At 41.3% G+C, this 20,806-nt stretch overlaps 1 protein-coding gene across 3 annotated transcripts in view; it reads right to left on the bottom strand.

Annotated features, from left to right (window-relative positions):
• The window catches only part of NGLY1 (N-glycanase 1), a 58,412-nt gene extending 37,606 nt beyond the window's left edge, over nucleotides 1–20,806 (bottom strand). Inside the window, exons 1-3 of one of the 3 annotated variants that reach the window (XM_027529701.1) lie at nucleotides 20,642–20,806; nucleotides 12,706–12,820; nucleotides 6,753–6,998 (exon numbers count right to left, since the gene is read on the bottom strand). In XM_027529701.1, the coding sequence (XP_027385502.1) occupies nucleotides 6,753–6,998; nucleotides 12,706–12,820; nucleotides 20,642–20,781 (501 nt within the window). In that variant the 5' untranslated portion in view covers nucleotides 20,782–20,806. The remainder of the gene's footprint in view (nucleotides 1–6,752; nucleotides 6,999–12,705; nucleotides 12,821–20,641) is intronic. The other 2 variants (XM_027529703.1, XM_027529702.1) reach the window with 2 other exon arrangements.

Below are 20,806 nucleotides of genomic sequence, written 5' to 3'. Positions count from 1 at the left end.
TGCTAAAATGCTAAAGGAACTTCTCTAAGCAGAAAAGAGAAGGCCACAACTAGAAACAAGAAAATGATCAGTGAAAAACCTCACCAGTAAAGGCAAACATACAGTCAAGATCGGAAATCACCCCCCTTGCCCCACCACACACACACAACACCCACATACATGATACTGAAACTAATAATTTTGAGAGGAGGAGAACACAAAACACATCTGAAATTCAAAGATGAGCAACTTACAACAATCTTGTTCATATATATAGAATGCTATATCAAAACCCCACGGTAACTGAAAACCGAAAATACATGATAGACACACACAACAAAGAATAAATAACCCAACACAACACTAAAGGTTAGTCATCAAACCACAAGAGAACATAAAAGGAAAAGAAGTTAAAAAGCCTACAAAAACAAATGCAGAACAATTAGCAAAATGGCAGTAAGAATATACTAAATTACCTTAAATGCAAATAGACTATATGCTCTAATGAAAAGACACAGACTGGTTGAATGGATACAAAAATAAGATCTGGCATATACGCTGTTTACAAGAAACCCACCTCAGATGTAGGGACACATATAGACTGAAAGTGAGAGGATGGAAAAAGATATTCCATGCAAATGGAAATCAAAAGAAAACTGAAGCAGCAATATTCATATTGGACAAAATAGACTTTAAAATAAAGATTGTTAGAAGAGATAAAGAAGGACAGCATACAAAAATCAACAGATCAAAGAAGAAGACAGAACAATTATAAATATATATATGCACCCAACACAGGAGCACCTCATTATATAAGGCAAATGCTTATAGCCATGAAAGGAGAAACTGACAGCAACACAGTAACAGTGGGAGACTCTTAACGCCCCAGTCTCATCAATCAACAGATCATCCAGACAGAAAATCAACAAGGAAACACAGGTCTTAAATGACACATTCAACCACACTTAATGGATGTTTATAGAGCATTCCACGAAAAAGCAGAATACACATTCAAGTGCACATAAAACATTCTCCAGGACAAATCACAGGCTGGGCCACAAAGAGAATCTTAGTAAATTTAAGAAAATTGAAATCATATCAAGCATCTTTTCTGATCACAATGCTATGAGATTAGAAATAAACTACAAGAAAAACACTGTAAATAATACAAACATGTGCTGCTAAGTCGCTTCAGTTGTGTCCGACTCTGTGAGACCCCATAGACAGCAGCCCACCAGGCTCCCCCGTCCCTGGGATTCTCCAGGCAAGAACACTGGAGTGGGTTGCCATTTCCTTCTCCAATGCATGAAAGTGAAAAGCGAAAGTGAAGTTGCTCAGTCGTGTCCGATTCTTAGCGACCCCATGGACTGCAGCCCACCAGGCTCCTCCGTCCATGGGGTTTTCCAGGCAAGAGTGCTGGAGTGGGGTACCATTTGTGGAGAGTAAGTAATATGCTACTAAATAACCCAATGGGTTATAGCCAAAGGGTCACTGAAGAAATCAAAGAGGAAATTAAAAATATTTAAAGACAAATGAAAACAAAAGCATAATGATCCAAAACCTTTGGGACGCAGCAAAAGCAGTTCTAAGAGGGAACTTTATAGCAATATAATCTTATTCAGGGAACAAGAAAAATCTCAAATCTCTTAAGCTTACACCTAAATCAACTAGAAGAACAAACAAAACCCAAAGTTACTAGGAGGAAACAAAGCATAAAGATCAGAGCAGAAATAAATGAAATAGAAACAAACAATAGAAAAGACCAATGGTTCTTTGAAAAGACAAACAAAATTTATAAACCTTTATCCAGACTCATCAAGAAAAAAAGGGAGAGGACTCAAATAAAAAAATCAGAAATGAAAAAAGTTACAACAGATACCACTGAAATACAAAGGATCATAAGAGACTACTATATGCAAATAAAATGGACAACCTGGAATAAATGAACAGATCCTTTAAAAGGTACAATCTCCCAAGACTGAACTAGGAAGAGACAGAAAATATTAACAGACCAATCACAAGTACCGAAACTGAAACTGTGATTAAAAAACTCCCAACAAAAATTCAGGACCAGATGGCGTCACAGGAGAATTCTATCAAACATTTAGAAAAGAGTTAATACCTATTCTTCTAAAACTATTCCAAAAAATTGCAGAGGAAGGAATACTTCCAAATGCATTCTATAAGGCCACCATCACCCTGATTACCAAAACCAAAGATCACATACACACACACACACATTAAAGGCCGACATCACTATGAACAAACACAGATGCAAAAATCATCAAAATACTAGCAATCTGAACCCAACAACACATTAAAAGGATTATACAACATGATCAAGTGGGATTTATTCCAGGGATGCAAAGATTTTTCAATATCTGGAAATTAATCAGTAGGATACATCACAATAAGAAACTGAATAAAAACCATATGATCATCTCAAGAGATGCAGAAAAAGCTTTTGCAAAGATTCAACATTAAGATAAAATCTCCAGAAAGTGAGTGTACAGGGAACATGTCTCAACATAAAAAAGGCCATATATGACAAACCTACAGCTAACGTTATACTCGACGGTGAAAGTCTGAAAGCATTTCCTCTAACATCAGGAACAAGACAAGGGTGTCTACTCTTGCCACTGTTACTCAACAAAGCTTTGGAAGTCCTAGCCACAGCAATCAGAGAAGAAAAAGAAATAAAGGAAACCAAAGTTGGGAAAGTAGGAGGAAAACTTCGACAGGAAAAGTCACTGTTGGCAGATGAAATACTACTACACATAGAAAATCCTAAAGATGCTACCAGAAAACGACCAGATTTCATCAATGAATTTGGTAAAGTTGCAGGATACAAAATGGATACATAGAAATCTACACATTTCTATACACTAACAACAGAAGATCAGAAGGAGAAATTAAGGAAACAATCCCATTTACCATTGTATCTAAAAGAATAAAATACCAAGAAATAAACCTACCTAAGGAGGCAAAAGTCCTATATTCAGCAAACTATAAGATGCTTAAAAAAAAATTGAAGATGACATAGAAAGATATACTATGTTCTTGGATTGGAAGAATCAATACTATTAAAATAACTACTCAAAGCAATCTACAGATTCAACCTAATCCCTATCAAATTACCAATGGAAGTTTTCATAGTACGAGAACAAAGAAAATTTTAATTTATAAGGAAACACAATGACCCCAAATAGCCAAAGCAATCTTGAGGAAGAAAAATGGAGCTGGAGGAATCAGGTCCCTGATTTCTTTCTTTTTTTTTTTAATTTTATTTTATTTTTAAACTTTACAATATTGTATTAGTTTTGCCAAATATCGAAATGAATCCGCCACAGGTTCTGACTATACTACAAAGTGACACTAATCAAGACAGTATGGTCCTGGCACAAAAACAGAAATACAGACCAATGGAACAGGAGAGAACGCTCAGAAACAAAGCCACAGGATAAAATACAAAGAAGAAAAGACACGTTCCTCAATAAGCAGTGCTGGGAAATGGAGAGCTGCACATAAAAGAATGAAACAAGAACGTTTTGTAACACCATTCACAAAAATAAACTCAAAATGGATTGAAGACCTCAATTTAGAGTGACACTATAAAACTCTTAGAGGAAAACACAGAACATCCTTTGACAGAAACTGTAGCAAATGTCTTCTTGGATCCACATACTAATGAAAATTTTAAAAAAACAAACAAATGAGACCTAATTAAACTTAAAAGCTCTTGCACAGAAAAGAAAACCATAAACAAGATGAAAAGACAACACTTACTGAATGGAAGAATGTATTTGTAAAGGAAAAGCCCAGTAAAAGATTAATCTCTAAAATATATAAACAACTCGTGTAGATAAAAAAAAAAAACACCACACACACAACCCAATTAAAAAACAGGCAGAAGACCTAAATAGACATTTCTCCAAAGAAAACATACAGATATCCAGAAAGCACATGAAAACATGCTCAAGAATGCTAATTATTAGAGAACTGCAAATCAAAACTAAAAATGAGGTATCACCTCACGCTGGTCAGAATGGCCATCGTCAAAGTCGGCAAAGAACAAATGTGGAGAAAAAGGAACCCTCCTAGCCTGTCTGTGGGCATGTAAATTGGTGCACACACTGTGGAGAACAGCATGAGTGAGTTAGTGATGGTCTCTCAGTCGTGCCTGACTCTGCAACCCCATGGACTGTAGCCCGCCAGGCTCCTCTGTCCATGGAATTCTCCAGCCAAGATACTGGAGTGGGTTGCCATTTCCTTCTCCAGGAGAATGGCATACACAGTCTTTAAAATATTAAAAATAGAACTACTATAAGACCCAGCAATCTTGCTCTTGAGTATACGTCTGAAGAAAACCATAATTCAAAAAGACACAAACACCCCAGTGTTCACTGCAGCACTATTTACAACAGCCAAGATGTAGAACCTAAATGCCCATCAATGGAGGAATGGATAAAGAACATGCCACGTGTCTGTCCATGAGATTTCTCAGGCAAGAACAATGGAGCCGGTTCCAATTTCCTACTCCAAGAGATCTTCCTGACCCAGGGATCAAACCCAAGTCTCCTCCGCTGGCAGGTGGATTCTTTACCACTGAGCCACCAGGGGAGACTAAAAAAGACATTAACAAGTATCAGTGAGAACACTGACAAATTAGAACCTTCACACTCTGCTGGTAAGAATGTAAAACGCTGTAATAGATCTGGAAAACAGCTTGCACTTTCTTAAAACATTAAACATAAAAGTTGGGATATAACTCAATGGCTTCACTTCTAGGAATCTATACAAGAGAAGTGAAAACGTATGTCTACATGAAGCCTGGTCTGTGGCCATTTGCAGCAGTACTGCCCACTAACAAGGGAAACAGGGCAAACCCAAATGCTCTCCAGAGAATACTATTCAGCAATAAACAGGAAGAAAATACTGACACAGCCTGCAATATGGATCAACTTCAAAAACAAACTAAAAGAAGCCTGAGGCAGAAGAATACACAGTGCATACTTCCATTTACATAAAATATCCAGAAAAAGCAGCGAAATAAGTTTCTAAGTAAACTACTGACATTGAGCACCAATATACTCCAGTATTTTACATCTTACAACATTAGTGACTATCACGTCGCCTTATATTTCAAAATTTTTACTTGATAACAGTTTCAACCAGAGAAATATTCTATTAGTTAAGAAGCTCACCAGTGCCCAGCACATATCTAGTTTATATGCAGTTAAATCCTTTGTTAATCTCTCTCCTGCTATTTGACTTGGTCTGTTTTAATTCAGTTAATATCCACACTCAAAATGAGAAAGGCAGGAGAACATAACTATCAAATTCTGTAGTAGAGCCATTAACAGTGATAGAGCTTAAGTAACAAAATACTTTTAAAAATACTGTGTTTCAGCGATCCACAGAACTAGGATCTATAAAAAACAAGACTCATTCTAGGGCTTTTCTGGCAGCTCAGTGGTAAAGAATCTGCCTGCTAATGCCAAAGACATGGGTTTGATCCCTGGTCTGGGAAGATCCGTGTGCCACAACTACTGAAGCCCGTGCACCCGAGAGCTACTGCTCCTCGTGAGAAACCACCGCGATGAGCAGCCCCTGCACCATGACTGGAGAGCGGCCCCTGGTGGGCTGCAGTCCATGGGGTCGCTGAGAGTCAGACACGACTGAGAGACTTCACTTTCACTTTTCACTCTCATGCATTGGAGAAGGAAATGGCACCCCACTCCAGTGTTCTTGCATGGAGAATCCCAGGGACTGCGGAGGCTGGTAGGCTGCAGTCCATGGGGTCGCTGAGAGTTGGATACGACTGAGCGACTTCCCTTTCGCTTTTCACCTTCATGCATTGGAGAAGGAAACGGCAACCCACTCCAGTGTTCTTGCCTGGAGAATCCCAGGGACGGGGGAACCTGGTGGGCTGCCATCTATGGGGTCGCACAGAGTTGGACACGACTGAAATGACTTAGCAGCAGCAGCATTGTTACCAAGGGCAAATTTTTAAGCCCTTCACAGTTTATTAAGCTTTCACACATGCCATATCACCTGACTCCCACAACCACTTAATATCATTACTAGTTAATTCAATACTACACAGTAACCATTTCTTGGAAGCATTCATCAACAAAGTTATGTTTATTATTATAAATAAATATTAGCTGTGATGCTAATGAGAGGGGAAAATATTATAAAGACTTAAAGGTTAACCTAAGTCAACTGAGGCATAAAAGAATATGCTTTAGAAGAGTTATCTTCTTGGAAAAAAAAGTTGGGAAACCACTCATCAGGAATTATATAAAAAGAGTCTCTACCCTGTCTCTTTCTCTGTCGGCCCCTACCACCTTTATTCTTTATTTTTCAGAGACAAGCTTAGGACACTCCTAGCCCACACTGAGGGGTGACTGCCATTACCTGAATACCAGGGAAATGAGGTTAAAGGCTCTGGAATTATTCAGCCGGAGCAAAAGAGATTTAACAACTGACTGCATATGTAAGGTTCTATTGTACTGAGGAAAGTGACAAGGTGTTTTACAAAATTAAAACAGGACATGAGTTTAAGCTGGCTACTGACAAAAGTACTACAGAAAAACCATGACAATTTTTCTGACAGTGAAAATTTACGAGTAGAATGCTTAAGGACCTTTATTAAAAAGGATTTTTGTAAGTAGGATAATTTCCTATTAAATGAAGTCATCTAAGTAAAGCTTCTGCTGTTTCAACACTTTGAAAAGAACAAGTCAAGGAAGGGTTAACTCTAACATTACCATTGGAGCCACGGGGGGTCTGGGTGCCTGCCCTTCACTGTTCCCTGGAGGCTGGGTCACCCCATCAGGGTGTGAAGATGGTGCTGTAGGAAGCTGGGAGCTGGCTGCAAGGTGCTGAGATAATTCTGTTTTATGGCTCTTCTCTGATCCATCCAATCTGCTACTTCTCTCTATGGCAATCAGGTCACGGATTTTTTGCAGCTGCTCCACTGAAGCTTTTTTAGGAAAGATAAGATGTGTTTCTCCCTGTAGTTCAAAAAATTAGGAAAATATATATGAAATGGAGCCAATACTATAGATACTTTATAGTCTCTATAGCCAATACTATCATACTTTAACAATCATTCTCTTTGTACCATTATGGCACTTTTTAAAAAAATTACAGGAAAAGGTATACCAGAAAATTAAGAAAATCTGTCTCTTTTTAGCATCAAATGTTTAGCCTATCTTATTGGTTCAAAAGATCTTTAAAAACATTCCATCTTTTAGGAATACTGTAGTAAGTCAGAAAGCCTCCTAAAAACTGCAAAAAAAAAAGCACATTTCTATCTTCTCTGTAACAGGATTTGATAAAACTATTCTCCATGAAATTTCCTACAAGATAATGATACTATAGATACGGCCATTCAAAATGACCACTGGTCACATAAAACCAATACCAAGTTCTATACCAACCTTTGAATCTTCTCAAGTCTTTAAGAATAGCTGCATGATTAGAAGTCTATGGGGTCCACTAATTCTTCCAAGGTAACAAAAATTACACCCTGATGGTCATTTCAAAACTACAGATTGCTATTTAGTAATACAAAGGTGATACAAACCAACCAACCAAACAAACAAAAAAATCCAATTCTTTAAGAAGTGATTCAGTTAATGAATTCACATAATACAGAGTGCTCTAAAGTACAATAAACATTACAACAAAGCTCACAATGTACAACAGTCGGCAAATTACAAAACAAAAACAAAAAGTAAAATGAGAATTTATTCAATCGAGGTTTAAGGTGTTGAGAACCAACAGTATTAAAACAGTAATTCCCCCAACTGCAAATGGGAGAAAACAGTTATAAAGTGCAGCAGACCAACCTGCAGATCCTGAGCATTTAAATTAAACTCCACAATTGAGAATGACTATATTTCCCTACTGATGGCGGATCTACAGGAATCAACTGACCAAGACCTTAGTCGATAACGACATGAAGATCAATCCCAAGTGAATCCTTTTTAAAAAGCCAAGAGAGGTCAGCGATCTCCATATATTACCCAAAACAGCCATTAAAAAAGATTACTATCATTTATTGCATTTATGTCTTTCTAGGTACTGTGCACACATTACCTAAAGAATTCTTATAGCCACCTTGAAAGGTAGGTACTAGGTTTAGCCCCGCTTTTCATATGAAAATATGAAGGCTCAGAAGTTAAATAACCTGCTTGATGTTCTGAATAACCTCAATGAAAGGATTCACATAACCGTAATTGCTACGCTGTAACTACCTCCATCCGAGACTGAACAGAGATCAAATCCCACAAGCTTGTACAAACAGTTGGAAGGGTAGAGCAAAGTATTAATGACTGTTGCCATGATCACACACACGATGACTGGCACAAAATGGAACATGCTGGATTTTCCAACATGAGAAAGGAACCACCTACTACCTATGACAAGGTCTAGAAAGAGAAACCAGACGCCTGGTTTAAAACCAAACAAGGAGGCCTCTGATCTCACATGGTAAGCAGGCAACACAGAGGAAAGCAGACGACACCATGGACAGGTAACAGGGAGCCCCACAGGCAGCAGTCTGCCTGGTCAACAGCTCAGAGAGGCCCCCCTAATACAGTGGGGGGAGGCTGTCCCTTCCATCTTCTAAGGACCAGTCCTGAAAGAATGTGTGATTATGAACGAAGTGTCCGTACCAAAAAGTTTAATCAACAGCACTGCATTTTCACAAAAGGACAAAACTATAGGCTTAATGCATGAGATCAAACAACATTTTAAGAAACCAACCAGGATTCCAATATTTGACAAAATCTATGTTTCTCAATGCATTCTTGCTGAGATGATTCTCACTGCTGGGTGTAAGTCAACCCAGTCCCTGCCCAATAAATGCTGGTGACATCTTCCAGTCACCCAGACAACTAAAACTACGATGCCCACTCCTCCCTGGGGGTGGGTACGGCTCCTGGTGAGAACCACTCCACTAAGCTGGCCTAATGGGTCACCCATCCTGTGAATCCCAGTCTTTCTCCACCTCCTCCTCAGAATTTTCATAAAACAGAATAGTCTGAAAATTTCAGGATAGGTCTTGGATTCCCACTGCACCTCGAAGCCCACCAAGTCTCTTTCTGGAAGCAAAGTTCAGTTTCAGTTCTACTGGCTAACACTGATAAAACATTTACTTCTACAGGTCCTGAAGTGTGAAGTCCAAAGCCAGCCAGTAACTCTAAATATAAATTAGTCTGAAAACACGATAACCTTTTCTGAGATTGTGATTCCATTTGTGTCGAATACTACTCCAACTCTCAACCTGGCTGTCACCTGGCACCGGTATAACCAAACTACAACAAGTCTGCCTGGGGTGGAGGGGTTGTCTGCAGTGTGGGATTTCACTGCTGAAACCAGTACATTCCCAGGCAATTGCAACAGCTGGCCACCTCTCCTGGAACTCAAATATCTGCTGAAAGATAAATCTGATTCCACTGACTCTTTAACAATAAACTTTAACTAGTAGTCTCCAGTTGTCATTTACTTGAAAGTGAAAGTCGCTCAGTCATGTCCTACTCTTTGCGACCCCATGGACTATACAGTCCATGGAATTCTCCAGGCAGGAATACTGGAGTGGGTAGGCTTTCCCTTCTCCAGGGGATCTTCCCAACCCAAGGATCGAACCCAGGTCTCCCACATCCCAGGCAGATTCTTTTTTTTTTTTAATTAATTTACTTTTATTGAAGGATAAATGCTTTACAGAATTTTGCTGTTTTATGTCAAACCTCAACAGGAATCAGCCATAGGTATACGTGTATCTCCTTCCCTTTGAACCTCCTTCCCATCTTCCTCCCCATTCCACCCCTCTAGGTTAATACAGAGCCCCTGTTCGGGTGTCCTGAGCCAAACAGCAAATTCCCATTGGCTATCTCTTTTACATATGGTAATGTAAGTTTCCATGTTACTCTTTCCATCATCCCACTCTCTCCTCCCCTCTCCCCATGTCCCTAAGTCTATTCTCTATGTCTATTTCTCCACTGCTGCCCCGTAAATAAATTCTTACCATTTTTCTAGATTCCATATATATGCATTATAATATTTATGATTTATATATATCATATAATTTGTGATTATATGACATTTATCTTTCTCTGACTTACTTCACTTTGTATAATAGGTTCTAGATTCATCCACCTCATTAGAACTGACTCAAATGTGTTCCTTTTTATGGCTGAGTAATATTCCATTGTGTATATGTACCACAACTTCTTTATCCATTCATCTGTCAATGGACATTGAGGTTGCTTCCATGTTCTAGCTATTGTAAATAGTGCTGCAATGAACAATGGAATACATTGAACAATGGAATACAGTGTCTCTTTCAATTTTGGTTTCCTCAGGGTATATGCCTAGGAGTGGGATTGCTCGGTCATATGGTGGTTTTATTACTGCTTTTTAAGGAATCTCCACACCGTCTTCCATATAGGCTGTATCAATTCACATTCCCACCAACAGTGCAAGAGGACTCCCTTTCTCCACACCCTCTCCAGCATTTACTGTTTGTAGACTTTTTGATAATGGCCATTCTGACTGGTGTGAGGTGATATCTCATTGTAGTTTTGATTTGCATTTCTCTAATAATGAGTGATGCTGAGCATCTTTTCATGTGTTTGTTAGCCATCTTTATGTATTCTTTGGAGAAATGTGTGTCTGAGTCTTTTTCCCATTTTTTGATTGGGTTGTTTTTCTGGTACTGAGTTGTATGAGTTGCTTGTATATTTTGGAAATTAATCCTTTGTCCACAGACAGATTCTTTATCAACTGAGCCACCAGGAAAGCCCAAGCATACTGGAGTGGGTAGCCTATCCCTTCTCCAGGGGATCTTCCCCACCCAAGAATCATTTACTTAATTTTCCTGTCATTTGACTCAAAAATTTGCATTTCCTTGAACAAAATCAGCTATTTTCTCAATTTTCCCTGTCTATACTTTTAACTTCTTTATGTTCAGATGCCTGTGAGCAGCTACAAGCAGATGACACAATAATTGACACTACCCTGGCCCTCTCCTTTGCAATCACCATAGCCTTCTTCACTCTCTGACACCTCTACTTGAATATTTAACAGTGTACCAGTTACAACTATCTAAAAGACAGCTAGTAGTTTTTCTTCCTCTGATACCTGCTACCCTCCAGACTTTTCTGTCTCAGTGAATGGAACTCCCATCCACTCAGTTGCTCAAACCAAAACCTAGATGTCACCCTGACTTCTTCCTTTCCCTCATACTCCACATCTAATTTATCAGCAAGTCCCACAGACTCTGCTTCAAAAAACAAATCCTGGATCCTTCCACTCCCTCACTCCCATTGCTGTCGGTCTTTAATCCAACAAATGTTTACTGAGTACCTATGTGTACTGGTCCTTCCCCAGGAGCCAGAGCACACCACAGACAGAAAGCCCGCCCTCGCAGAACTCACACAAACCACTGCCATTTCTCAGGCAGACAAAAACAATAAGCTTTCTACCTGGCCCCGGAGCTCAGCCCTCACCCTCATGCAGAACATTCAGAATATTCTCTGTACAATGGCTAGAGCAGTCTTTAAAAATATTCTTCCCTGCTTAAAACCTTTCACTGGCTTCCCATCCCACTTGTCACCAAGTCGTTTTTACCACAGTTCCCCAAACTCCATGCCCACACCTCTGCCTGCCTCTGTGGCAAAGCTACACCTGCCAGAAGTCCTCTGCACAGGCCACTCTCTGCGACCAGAAAGCCCTCACCCGAGAGCGTCAGAGACCTGAACTGCTTCTCCTCACTCAGCAGCTCAAACGTGATCTCCGGGGCTTTGCCGACCACTCTTCCTTACATGGCTGCCCCCACCTACGGTGGCTTATGATGTCTTTTCAAGACGTACTTCATATGTTTTCACATCTGTCTGTCTGCCTTATTGGAATTCAAGCTCCAAGTGAGATGGGATCTGTTACCTCTTCACCACTGGATTCCTAAGGCCTGAAGCTGACGGGGGAAGGGAAGCAGAGAGGTGGGGAGGCAAGTGCACCCAGGGCCACTCAGTGAGTGTACCTCCTGAACAGCGGCCACAGCCTTGCCAGCCCTGACTGCTACTGACCACTCAGTCTTTAGATCCAGGTCTGATGTCTTTCAGTACTCCATAAACTAGAAATGGCTAAGCACAGGCGTACACACAGAAAGCTCATCATCTGGACAGCTCCTTTCCTGTGTCATAAAATTAAACTATGCCACAGACTCCACAAGATGGAAACACCAAACTTTTTGTCTGACCTAAAAATAAAAACAAACACAAAACTCTTGAGAGTCTTCTCTTCTGTCACAGAAGAGAACCCTTATGTGTGGCAGCTAAACTCGACCTTTCTGTTTTTACCCTTTTCATTTCTTCCTGGAGACAGGGGGTCGGAGGCCATTCTTCTGTGCTCACATAGCAGATTTTGGCTAAAAGTCTAAGATGAGCCAGAATTTAGTCCTTGGGTTGCACGTCTGACCTCCCTAAAGGACGGAGATGGTAAGAATTCTCCCCATGGGAGAGCAGTTATATTTTACTGTGATTTTAAAGTATATTTACTGCGATTTTTCAATGTCCAATAAGTGAAGAAATAACTAGTTCCACAGCTTTCCTGAACGAATCAATTAAAAAACATTATCTTGTTTAGAAATCACTGGTCAACACTACAATGAATGCTCTGTACATAAACTGCAGAGAAAGCCATGAACACACTTACCTCTTCAAATCCCATTTCGAATAAACATTCAACAGCTCCTCTGACAGGCAAGAGTCGAGTAGAAAAAGTTGTGTTTCCAATCCGGATAGATCTATATTTTTCATCATTAGGGTTTCTGATTTAAAAAAAAAAAAGTCTGATTATATATAACAATTTATAATTTTCACCATGTTTTTATATTCTTTCTACGTTTTATACTGGCTATATTCCCTCAAGGCAGGAGAGAGCCTGACTTTACAGAGACGTTACAGACAGCCGGTGTGGAAGGACACCCTGATCTGGTGATTCTTCCCTCAGGGCACATTTAGCACAGTATCACTGTTTACCTTCACAGCTGATCATATTAATGCTGCCAGGAGGGAACATACATACAACTTTCTATTTCTGTGCTGTTAAAATTAGAGACCTTTATGAGTTTTGGGACTGCTAAGAAAAAAACTCAAGTAAGCTCCAGACACGGGCAGCAAGTTTTGCCTGTTTTGTTCTGATAGATCTCAATCATCAAGGATAACTTAACCTGACACGTAGATGGTATTAATAATTTATAGTTTATTAAAAATTAACAAATGCTTATGAAATGAATGAATACAAGAAACTAAGAAGTTACATAAAAATGAACCAAAGTTCCTTAAAGACTTTACTTCTGACAAACAAGAACCTAGTTATAACTTAACAGTCATTTGACTTTTCTTCCTTCCTTAGGCCAATGGTTGTTTTTACTACAAGTCTTGTTTCAGCTCAAGATATATTTTTTGTCACAATACGTATGGTAATGATATAAAATGAAGATATCAATTTCTTTCACAATAATTAAGATTTTGAATATTACACATGGGGTGAGATAAGCACATGAAATATTTTTGAGATTTTTAATAATCTTGATAAACCAGAGATTATTAAAAAAAAAAAAGTTACAGACAACCATGGTATTATACTCAAAAAGGCCTTCTGAACATAATTTAGGATAAGTAGGTTTCATATCTGACAGTGACATCCTTAAAAATGGTGAAACTTAAAGTGTTATTCACTCAGTCATGTCCGACTCTGTGTGATCACATGGGTTGCCGACTCTATGTGATCGCATGGGTTGTATTTTCCATTCATGGAATTCTTCAGACAAGAATACTGGGATGGGTTGCCATTCCCTTCTCCAGGGGATCTTCCTGACCCAGGGATCAAATCCAGGTCCCCTGCACTGCTCGCAGACTCTTAACCGTCTTGAGCCACCAGGGAAGTCCAATGGCAGTGGCTTCCATCAGCACGACACTACGGTTTCTGTGGCTGTGTCAGGTGTCCACAGAGGAAGTCCTGAGGCCATCAGTCTGGGGTCTGGAATGGCAGGGTGGACAAATGCTAGCAGATAACCAGCCACCTTAGTCCTAAACTTATACATGTTCTCTAGATACTGTGATATAAAAACAAAGCCAAGATAGGGATTTTTAATTGTGGAAGTTTCAACCTATTTCACATTTTTTTCCATCGAGCAGCTCCTGTTGCTAAAAAACTGTCATAAACACATGAAACTTTTTTTAAACCTCTTTTCCTTAATTTCAAAAACTGCACAAGTTTATTACAGAATATTCAGAGACAAAAGCTCTAAAATAGTGTTCTTTAAAGTGTCCAGATTGGTGCTAATCTATTCTTTGTTATTCATCCATGAGGAATACAGAAATTGAGAGCATTCAATTACTATTATTATAGTAACTTGACACTGCCATGAAATTTTCATTGTATTTTACAGAAGTTATAGGTCCACAAAGGATTGGAAATTAAAAACAAAAGCACTGTTCTTCACTGAAGGTCATAAAATGGTCACTGCCATAAAATGACAGAAACACAAGGAGAGACAGGTGCCTTACTATTTTATTCTGTGTATTAGATCAGAGTTTCTAAATCTTGGCAATACTGACCTTTGGCCTTTGTTGTGGGGGCTGCCTGGACACAGCAAAACGCTGAGCACCCCTGGCTTCTCTGCTACACTATGTCACAAGTGTGCCACTCTTTCTTACATTGTAAACATTAAATGACAGCATAACCCTACCTTTATCAAAGCTGGTTACAGATAAATGAGGCATCTTTTCATGATTCTCAACACGTCCCACAGGGTGATAAACAAAGCAGTACCACCAGGATGGTACAGTCTACTGGTGCAAGTGCCAGAGCTCTTATCTACTTTTTCCCAACAGTTCCCAGATTTCTACATAATCAAAGTCTTTTACTGCGCTTACTTTTCTAATTTTTCTTCCCCTTTCCACTAGTGTTTAAAAATTCTTATAAAACTTACACGAGCTGTTCTGATACAGCTTATTATTTTGATGTGTTTCAAAGTAACTGTCGATGCAGCATCTTTGATATGGGCTTTGTATATTTTAGATTTTCCTCTCTAGCATCTAATAGGCAATTTCCTGTCTTTGTACACTATCTTTGAACCTCACATACTATTCATCTGTTTTTCTCATTCAATGCATATTGCAAACAAAAAAATGGCAATAACGTCCAGTTACCCAAATCCTGTCTTCCTCTTTTAAAACGTGTCGAGCAGACCAGCTATAGTCGTGAGTATAGACTGATGTGAAAGTCAACCTCTTAAGCCCTCAAATCCATCAGCTCCCATTTCCTGCCTTTGGAAAAGCACCACACACACACAGACACACACATGCCTAGACTCTAGCTTCACAGTTTAAGCCTTGTGCAGCCACTCTCCTTGAGCTCATTACTACTCTCCTTACCCTGTGGTGTCTAAAGCAGCTCTAAGGATCACCTTCAGCTTTGTCTGATCTTCCATTAATTCTCTGCAGATTTTTCTCAAGTTTTCTGTGCTGTAACTCTTTGATGTTTTTCTTCCTATCTCTGCTGAGCATTAATTTTTTCTATGACTTCCAGTATATATCTTGCTTGTTTAGCAATTACTTTGCACCTTAGCTTGAGGTTTCTTCTGGTTGCTAGATGATGCTGTTGAAGAGATGGGGCTTCAAAGGGCAGCAAAATTTCCTGAATCTCACTCAACCATCACTCTGAACACATTTTGGTATCTTGTGAGTTGTCTTACCCACAGGTATTACCAAATTGTTTCATCTATATAAAAATTAGTCTTTGTATTTACAACTGACCCCTTCATGTATCACACAGCCTTGTCATGGCAAAGGATCTTACATAACTCAATGAAGTTGAGTCATGCCGTGCAGAGCCACCCAAGACAGAGAGGTCATAGTGAAAAGTTCTCACAAAACGTGGTCCGCTGCACACAGTTCAAAAAGCAACAGTACTGGACATGGAACAATGGACTAGTTCAAAATTAGGAAAGGAGTACGTATATTGTCAAGGCCGTATATTGTCACCCTGCTTATTTAACTTATATGCAGATAACTTCATGCGAGATGTCGGGCTGGATGACTCACAAGCTGGAATCAAGATTGCTGGGAGAAGTATCAATAACCTCAGACCTGCAGATGACACCACTAACGGCAGAAAACAAAGAGAAACTAAAGAGCCTCTTGATGAGGATGAAAGAGGAGAGTGAAAAAGCTGTCCTGAAATTCAACATTAAAAAAAAAACTAAGATCATGGCATCTGGTCCCATCACTTCATGGAAGACAGAAGAAGAAAAAGTGGAAACAGACAGATTTTATTTTCTTGGGCTCCAAAATCACTGTGGACAGTGACTGCAGCCATGAAATTCAAAGATGTTTGCTCCTCAGAAGGAATGCTATGACAAACCTAGCCAGTGTATTAAAAAGCAGTGACATCTCTTTGACAATAAAGGTCCATACAGTCAAAGCTATGGTTTTTCCAGTAGTCACTTATGGATGCTGGACCATAAAGAAGGCTGAGTGCCAAAGAATCAATGCTGGAGAAGACCCTTGAGAGTCCCTTGGAGTCCAAGATCAAACCAGTCAATCCTAAAAGAAACCGACCAGGAATACTCATTGGAAAGACTGATGCTGAAGCTCCAATACTTTGGCCACCTGATGCAAGAGCCTACTCATTGGAAAAGACCCTGATGCTGGGAAAGACTGAAGGCAGGAGCAGAAGAGGGCAGCAGAGGATGAGATGGTTAGATAGCATCACCAACTCAGTGGTCATGAATTTGAGCAAACTCTGGGAGATAATGGAGGACAGAGGAGCCTGCTGACTCAGCAACTGAACAACAACTTACAACTGTATAGTTAGAAAAAGCCCTGCTTTTCACCCTAAAAGTCATAATCAACCATATTTCTAAGATTTTAAGATGTACTAGCAAAAAGCCTCCCGCTGAGTCACAACTTTCCTTTTCTCAGAAAAGGAAAACATAAATGTTTCTACTTCAGAATTTCTGAAATGCTAGGAATTAAGTATAGGTGGGAGGGATTGGGGGCAAGAGGAGAAGGGGACGACAGAGGATGAGATGGCTGGATGGCATCACTGACTTGATGGACGTGAGTCTGAGTGAACTCCGGGAGTTGGTGATGGACAGGGAGGCCTGGCGTGCTGCAATTCATGGGGTCACAAAGAGTCGGACACAACTGAGTGACTGATCTGATCTGAGCAATTTACTTGTCTTTTTCTTTGGAATGCACAATCCCAGAAAGACTTCTCACAAATGGAAACTTAGTACATGAGTGAATTCTATAATCTTGTATTTTTATCACTGATCACAGAAGTGATTTTGTAGGTCATTTGAAACACTATTTCTTAGTCCTTCTGAAAAACTGTTATTCTGATGTACATGAAGAATTTCAAAAACATCTCTCTGCCTTCAGAATCATCTGGGAACCATCTCTGGCTCTAACTTTACCAATCTCTGTAGCTGACAACATGGGAAACATGTGCACGTAACCCAGCTTAACATGAAAACCTGAATAAGAGAAACAAACATGTGTGCCATGTCCTTTATTTATTTCTAACTTCTGTGACAGTTTTATAATTTAAGTGTTGTTCTTTTCTGTTAACACATTATTGACCAGGGGATTTTTGTAGAAACTAAGACCGGTGGCCAATGATTTATGTAGTTGAGTACTGAAACACTCTGGTCAATAACATCTGGGTAACAAATTGTATTTGGTACAAGATGTATTAATGGTAACAAGATGTATTAATACATTTCTGGTCAATAAGTTGTTAAACATGAGGAAATTGATACCCAGAGTTTACATAAACTGCCTATAATCACATTTCTAGGAAACGGCTGACTGGGACGTAAACCCACTCACTGGTTTGATTACAAACACTCTCCACCATACAGCTGCCAACAAACTCATCCATTCTCTGTTAACTGCCTGGCTCAGTTTCTCCAGGTGTCAGTGGTAACCCAGATGAGAAATCTGAAGTTATTTCAGGCGTTCTGTCTCCTCCCATTACCAGCTGTACCCCTGGCACTCAGTCATCAAGGATTGCCAACCCCTGCCTACAGTTCCCTCTCCATTCATCCAGTTACGCACATGCTGACTGCAATAACTTCAAACGTGAAACCCATGCCCACGTCTTCTTACATCATCATTCTACATGAATCTCTCATTATGCTCTGAGTCTAGAAACTACAAGTGCTTTCTGTTGCCTATCACGTCAAATATATGTCATCTTATCAAACCTTTCTTCTCAAAACCGTTCCACATCAGGTCCCTGCTATCTCCTCTCATATAAATATGTAAGCTTTTAAACATCATCCTCGAATTGTCCTCCAGGTATTATGCTATGGCTATTTTCTGTATCTGTGTCTTTCTCCTAGACATGTTTTCTTTGAAGGAAGAAACCACTTTCCATTCTTAGCCCTTCCCAATCATACCCAGTGCAGTTCATAGCCAGTAACTGTGTGCAGTTCGCAAAGGAAATTAGTGGGAAATAAAATGTTTTTTTTAAAGAATAAATGAAGCCAATTTTCCAGGGAGCCCACGTGGAATGTCAGTAAAACTATTACAGATTTTTGAAAGGTAGATACTGAAGACAGTGGATTTTTATCAAGAAGTTAATGAACTGGAAAAAAAAAAGGTTCTAACCCATGGTATATTGTGCATGCAAATTAGCATATACTTCATTCTATAATTTCACGAACTTTAAGACTCTTAGTTGGGGAACAGGATAAGCATCATCTGAAGCAGAAATTTAAAATTTAACCCAAAGTATTATTTTCACCTGTGTGCAGTGACAAATATTGCTATTTAAAAACAAACTTCAAATGAAATTCTCAATTCAGCATTCACCCTATAAAATACTATAACTACCGTGAGGTAGGTGTAAGGGATATCAAGACAACCCCCCCCCACACCCCCTTATCTCTAAGGTTAAAGGATTTCCTAAAGCATCAAAACAGAAAACTGTGGTCTCCTCTGTTCTCTAGCATATCTGCAGTGTAGAAAGGCTAAGGGCTCAAGAAGAAGTCTGGGGCTTTTCTGTTAACAAGTAAGCTAGTAAATGGACTTGGAAGGGGAAGAAAATGTGGGTCAGCCCCACCAAGACGAAAGGAGTTTGAACTATAAGAATATGAGGGAACTAATATTACTACTTAAGACAAACTAGAACAGGTCGTTTTTCACACCATCTCCACTTACATGAGTTCAACTTCTAACTTCTTTTTTTAGACAAACATTTTTTAAGATAGAAAACATAAGCCACGGTAAAGATCTAACATGCACGAACAGCATGACAAATTTCTTCTATGACTTTGGTAAACATTCGTAGTGATGACTGTGATGCAAAAGGATTTCATTCCTCACAACACCTTGATCTCAGCATCTGTGGTTTCACTGGGTTGAAAGCAGAAGTGAATCCTTATTGTAAGGCCAACTCCCTGTTCCCAATAACGGGGTTTGAACAGCTGGGTGGCTCCCCAGGCGGGAGGTCCCTGCGGGGCATGGGCTCTGGAGAACACTGCCTCGGGCTCACTCAGGGCAGAGTCCTCCGGCACCAGCCTTGAGCTCTGAAGAACTGTTCGACCTCCTGGGGTAGGGAAGGCGAGCCGAGAAGGTGTCACAGAGGAGGGAGACAGCCCCCACATAGGTCACAATCGTGCCGCTGTGCACACTGCACCCCTCGGAGCACCTGGCTCAGGACAAGGGCTCCATGTGTTGTTCCTTCGATTCACTTGTAAAGTTATTAAGGTTACCTGTATGAAGAGCTTCCATGGTGGCTCAGCTGGTAAAAACTCCGCCCGCAATGCGGGAGACCCCGATTCGACCCCTGGGTCGGGAAGATCCAAGGGGGAGAAGGGGGAGAGGGAAAAGAGGGGGAGGGGGGGACGGCAGGCAGAGCCTTCACAGGTAACCCTCTGCCCCTCACCTCAGGTGCCCTCTGCCCCCCTCCTCAGGTCCCTTCTGCCCCCCTCCTCAGGTGCCCTCTGCCCCTCACCTCAGGTCCCCCTCTGTCCCTCTCCTCAGGTGCCCTCTGCCCCTCACCTCAGGTCCCCCTCTGTCCCCCTCCTCAGGTGCCCTCTGCCCCCCTCACCTCAGGTCCGTCTCCCACCCCCACCTCAGGTCCCTCTGGGCACCACGTCGTGGGAGCTAGGAGCCGAGGGAAGTCGTCCAAACTCCACTTCCCGACGCCCCCAAGCCGCGAGGTCCCTCGAGGGTCTGGGGGTGAACAAAGCGCCCCCGGCCAGGACTGCCCTGGCGGACCCGACGCCGGCCGGAGAACGGCGCGCCCCGGACTTACTTCTCAGCCGCCCGTGGCAGCTGAAGGCGCCCGGGGGGCGTGAGACGCCTGTGGCCGCTTCTGTCCGGACTCAGAAGACGGTTCAACGGCCGGAGCTCCGGGCGCGTCTCCCGTCCCCGCCCCACGCGACGCCAGGTCAGGTCGGGACGCCGCCTCCCCTCGGGCGGGGCTGGGCAGGCCGGGTCTCCGTCCTGGGGGGCCCGACACCGGCGACCCTGCCCCCGTCCCCGGCACCACCGGCCGGCCGCCCCCGAGCCCGGGCCGAGCGGGCGCCGCGCCCCCCCTGCCGTCCGCGTCCCCCCATGGCCCGCACCTAAGGATGTTGTCCGCGTAGGTGAGCAGCAACCTGGACGCCTCCAGGAACGTCTCCGGGGTGTTCTGACAGAGCTCGGCCACGGCCGGGGACGCGGACCCGGCAGAGCCGCCCAGGGCCGCCGCCGCTGCCGCCGCCATGCTCGAACGCGGCCGAGCCCCGCCC

This window comes from Bos indicus x Bos taurus, chromosome 27, assembly GCF_003369695.1.
Source record: "Bos indicus x Bos taurus breed Angus x Brahman F1 hybrid chromosome 27, Bos_hybrid_MaternalHap_v2.0, whole genome shotgun sequence".
In the NCBI taxonomy this organism is placed as follows: Eukaryota; Metazoa; Chordata; class Mammalia; order Artiodactyla; family Bovidae; genus Bos; species Bos indicus x Bos taurus.
This window is presented reverse-complemented; position numbering and strand designations above follow the sequence as displayed.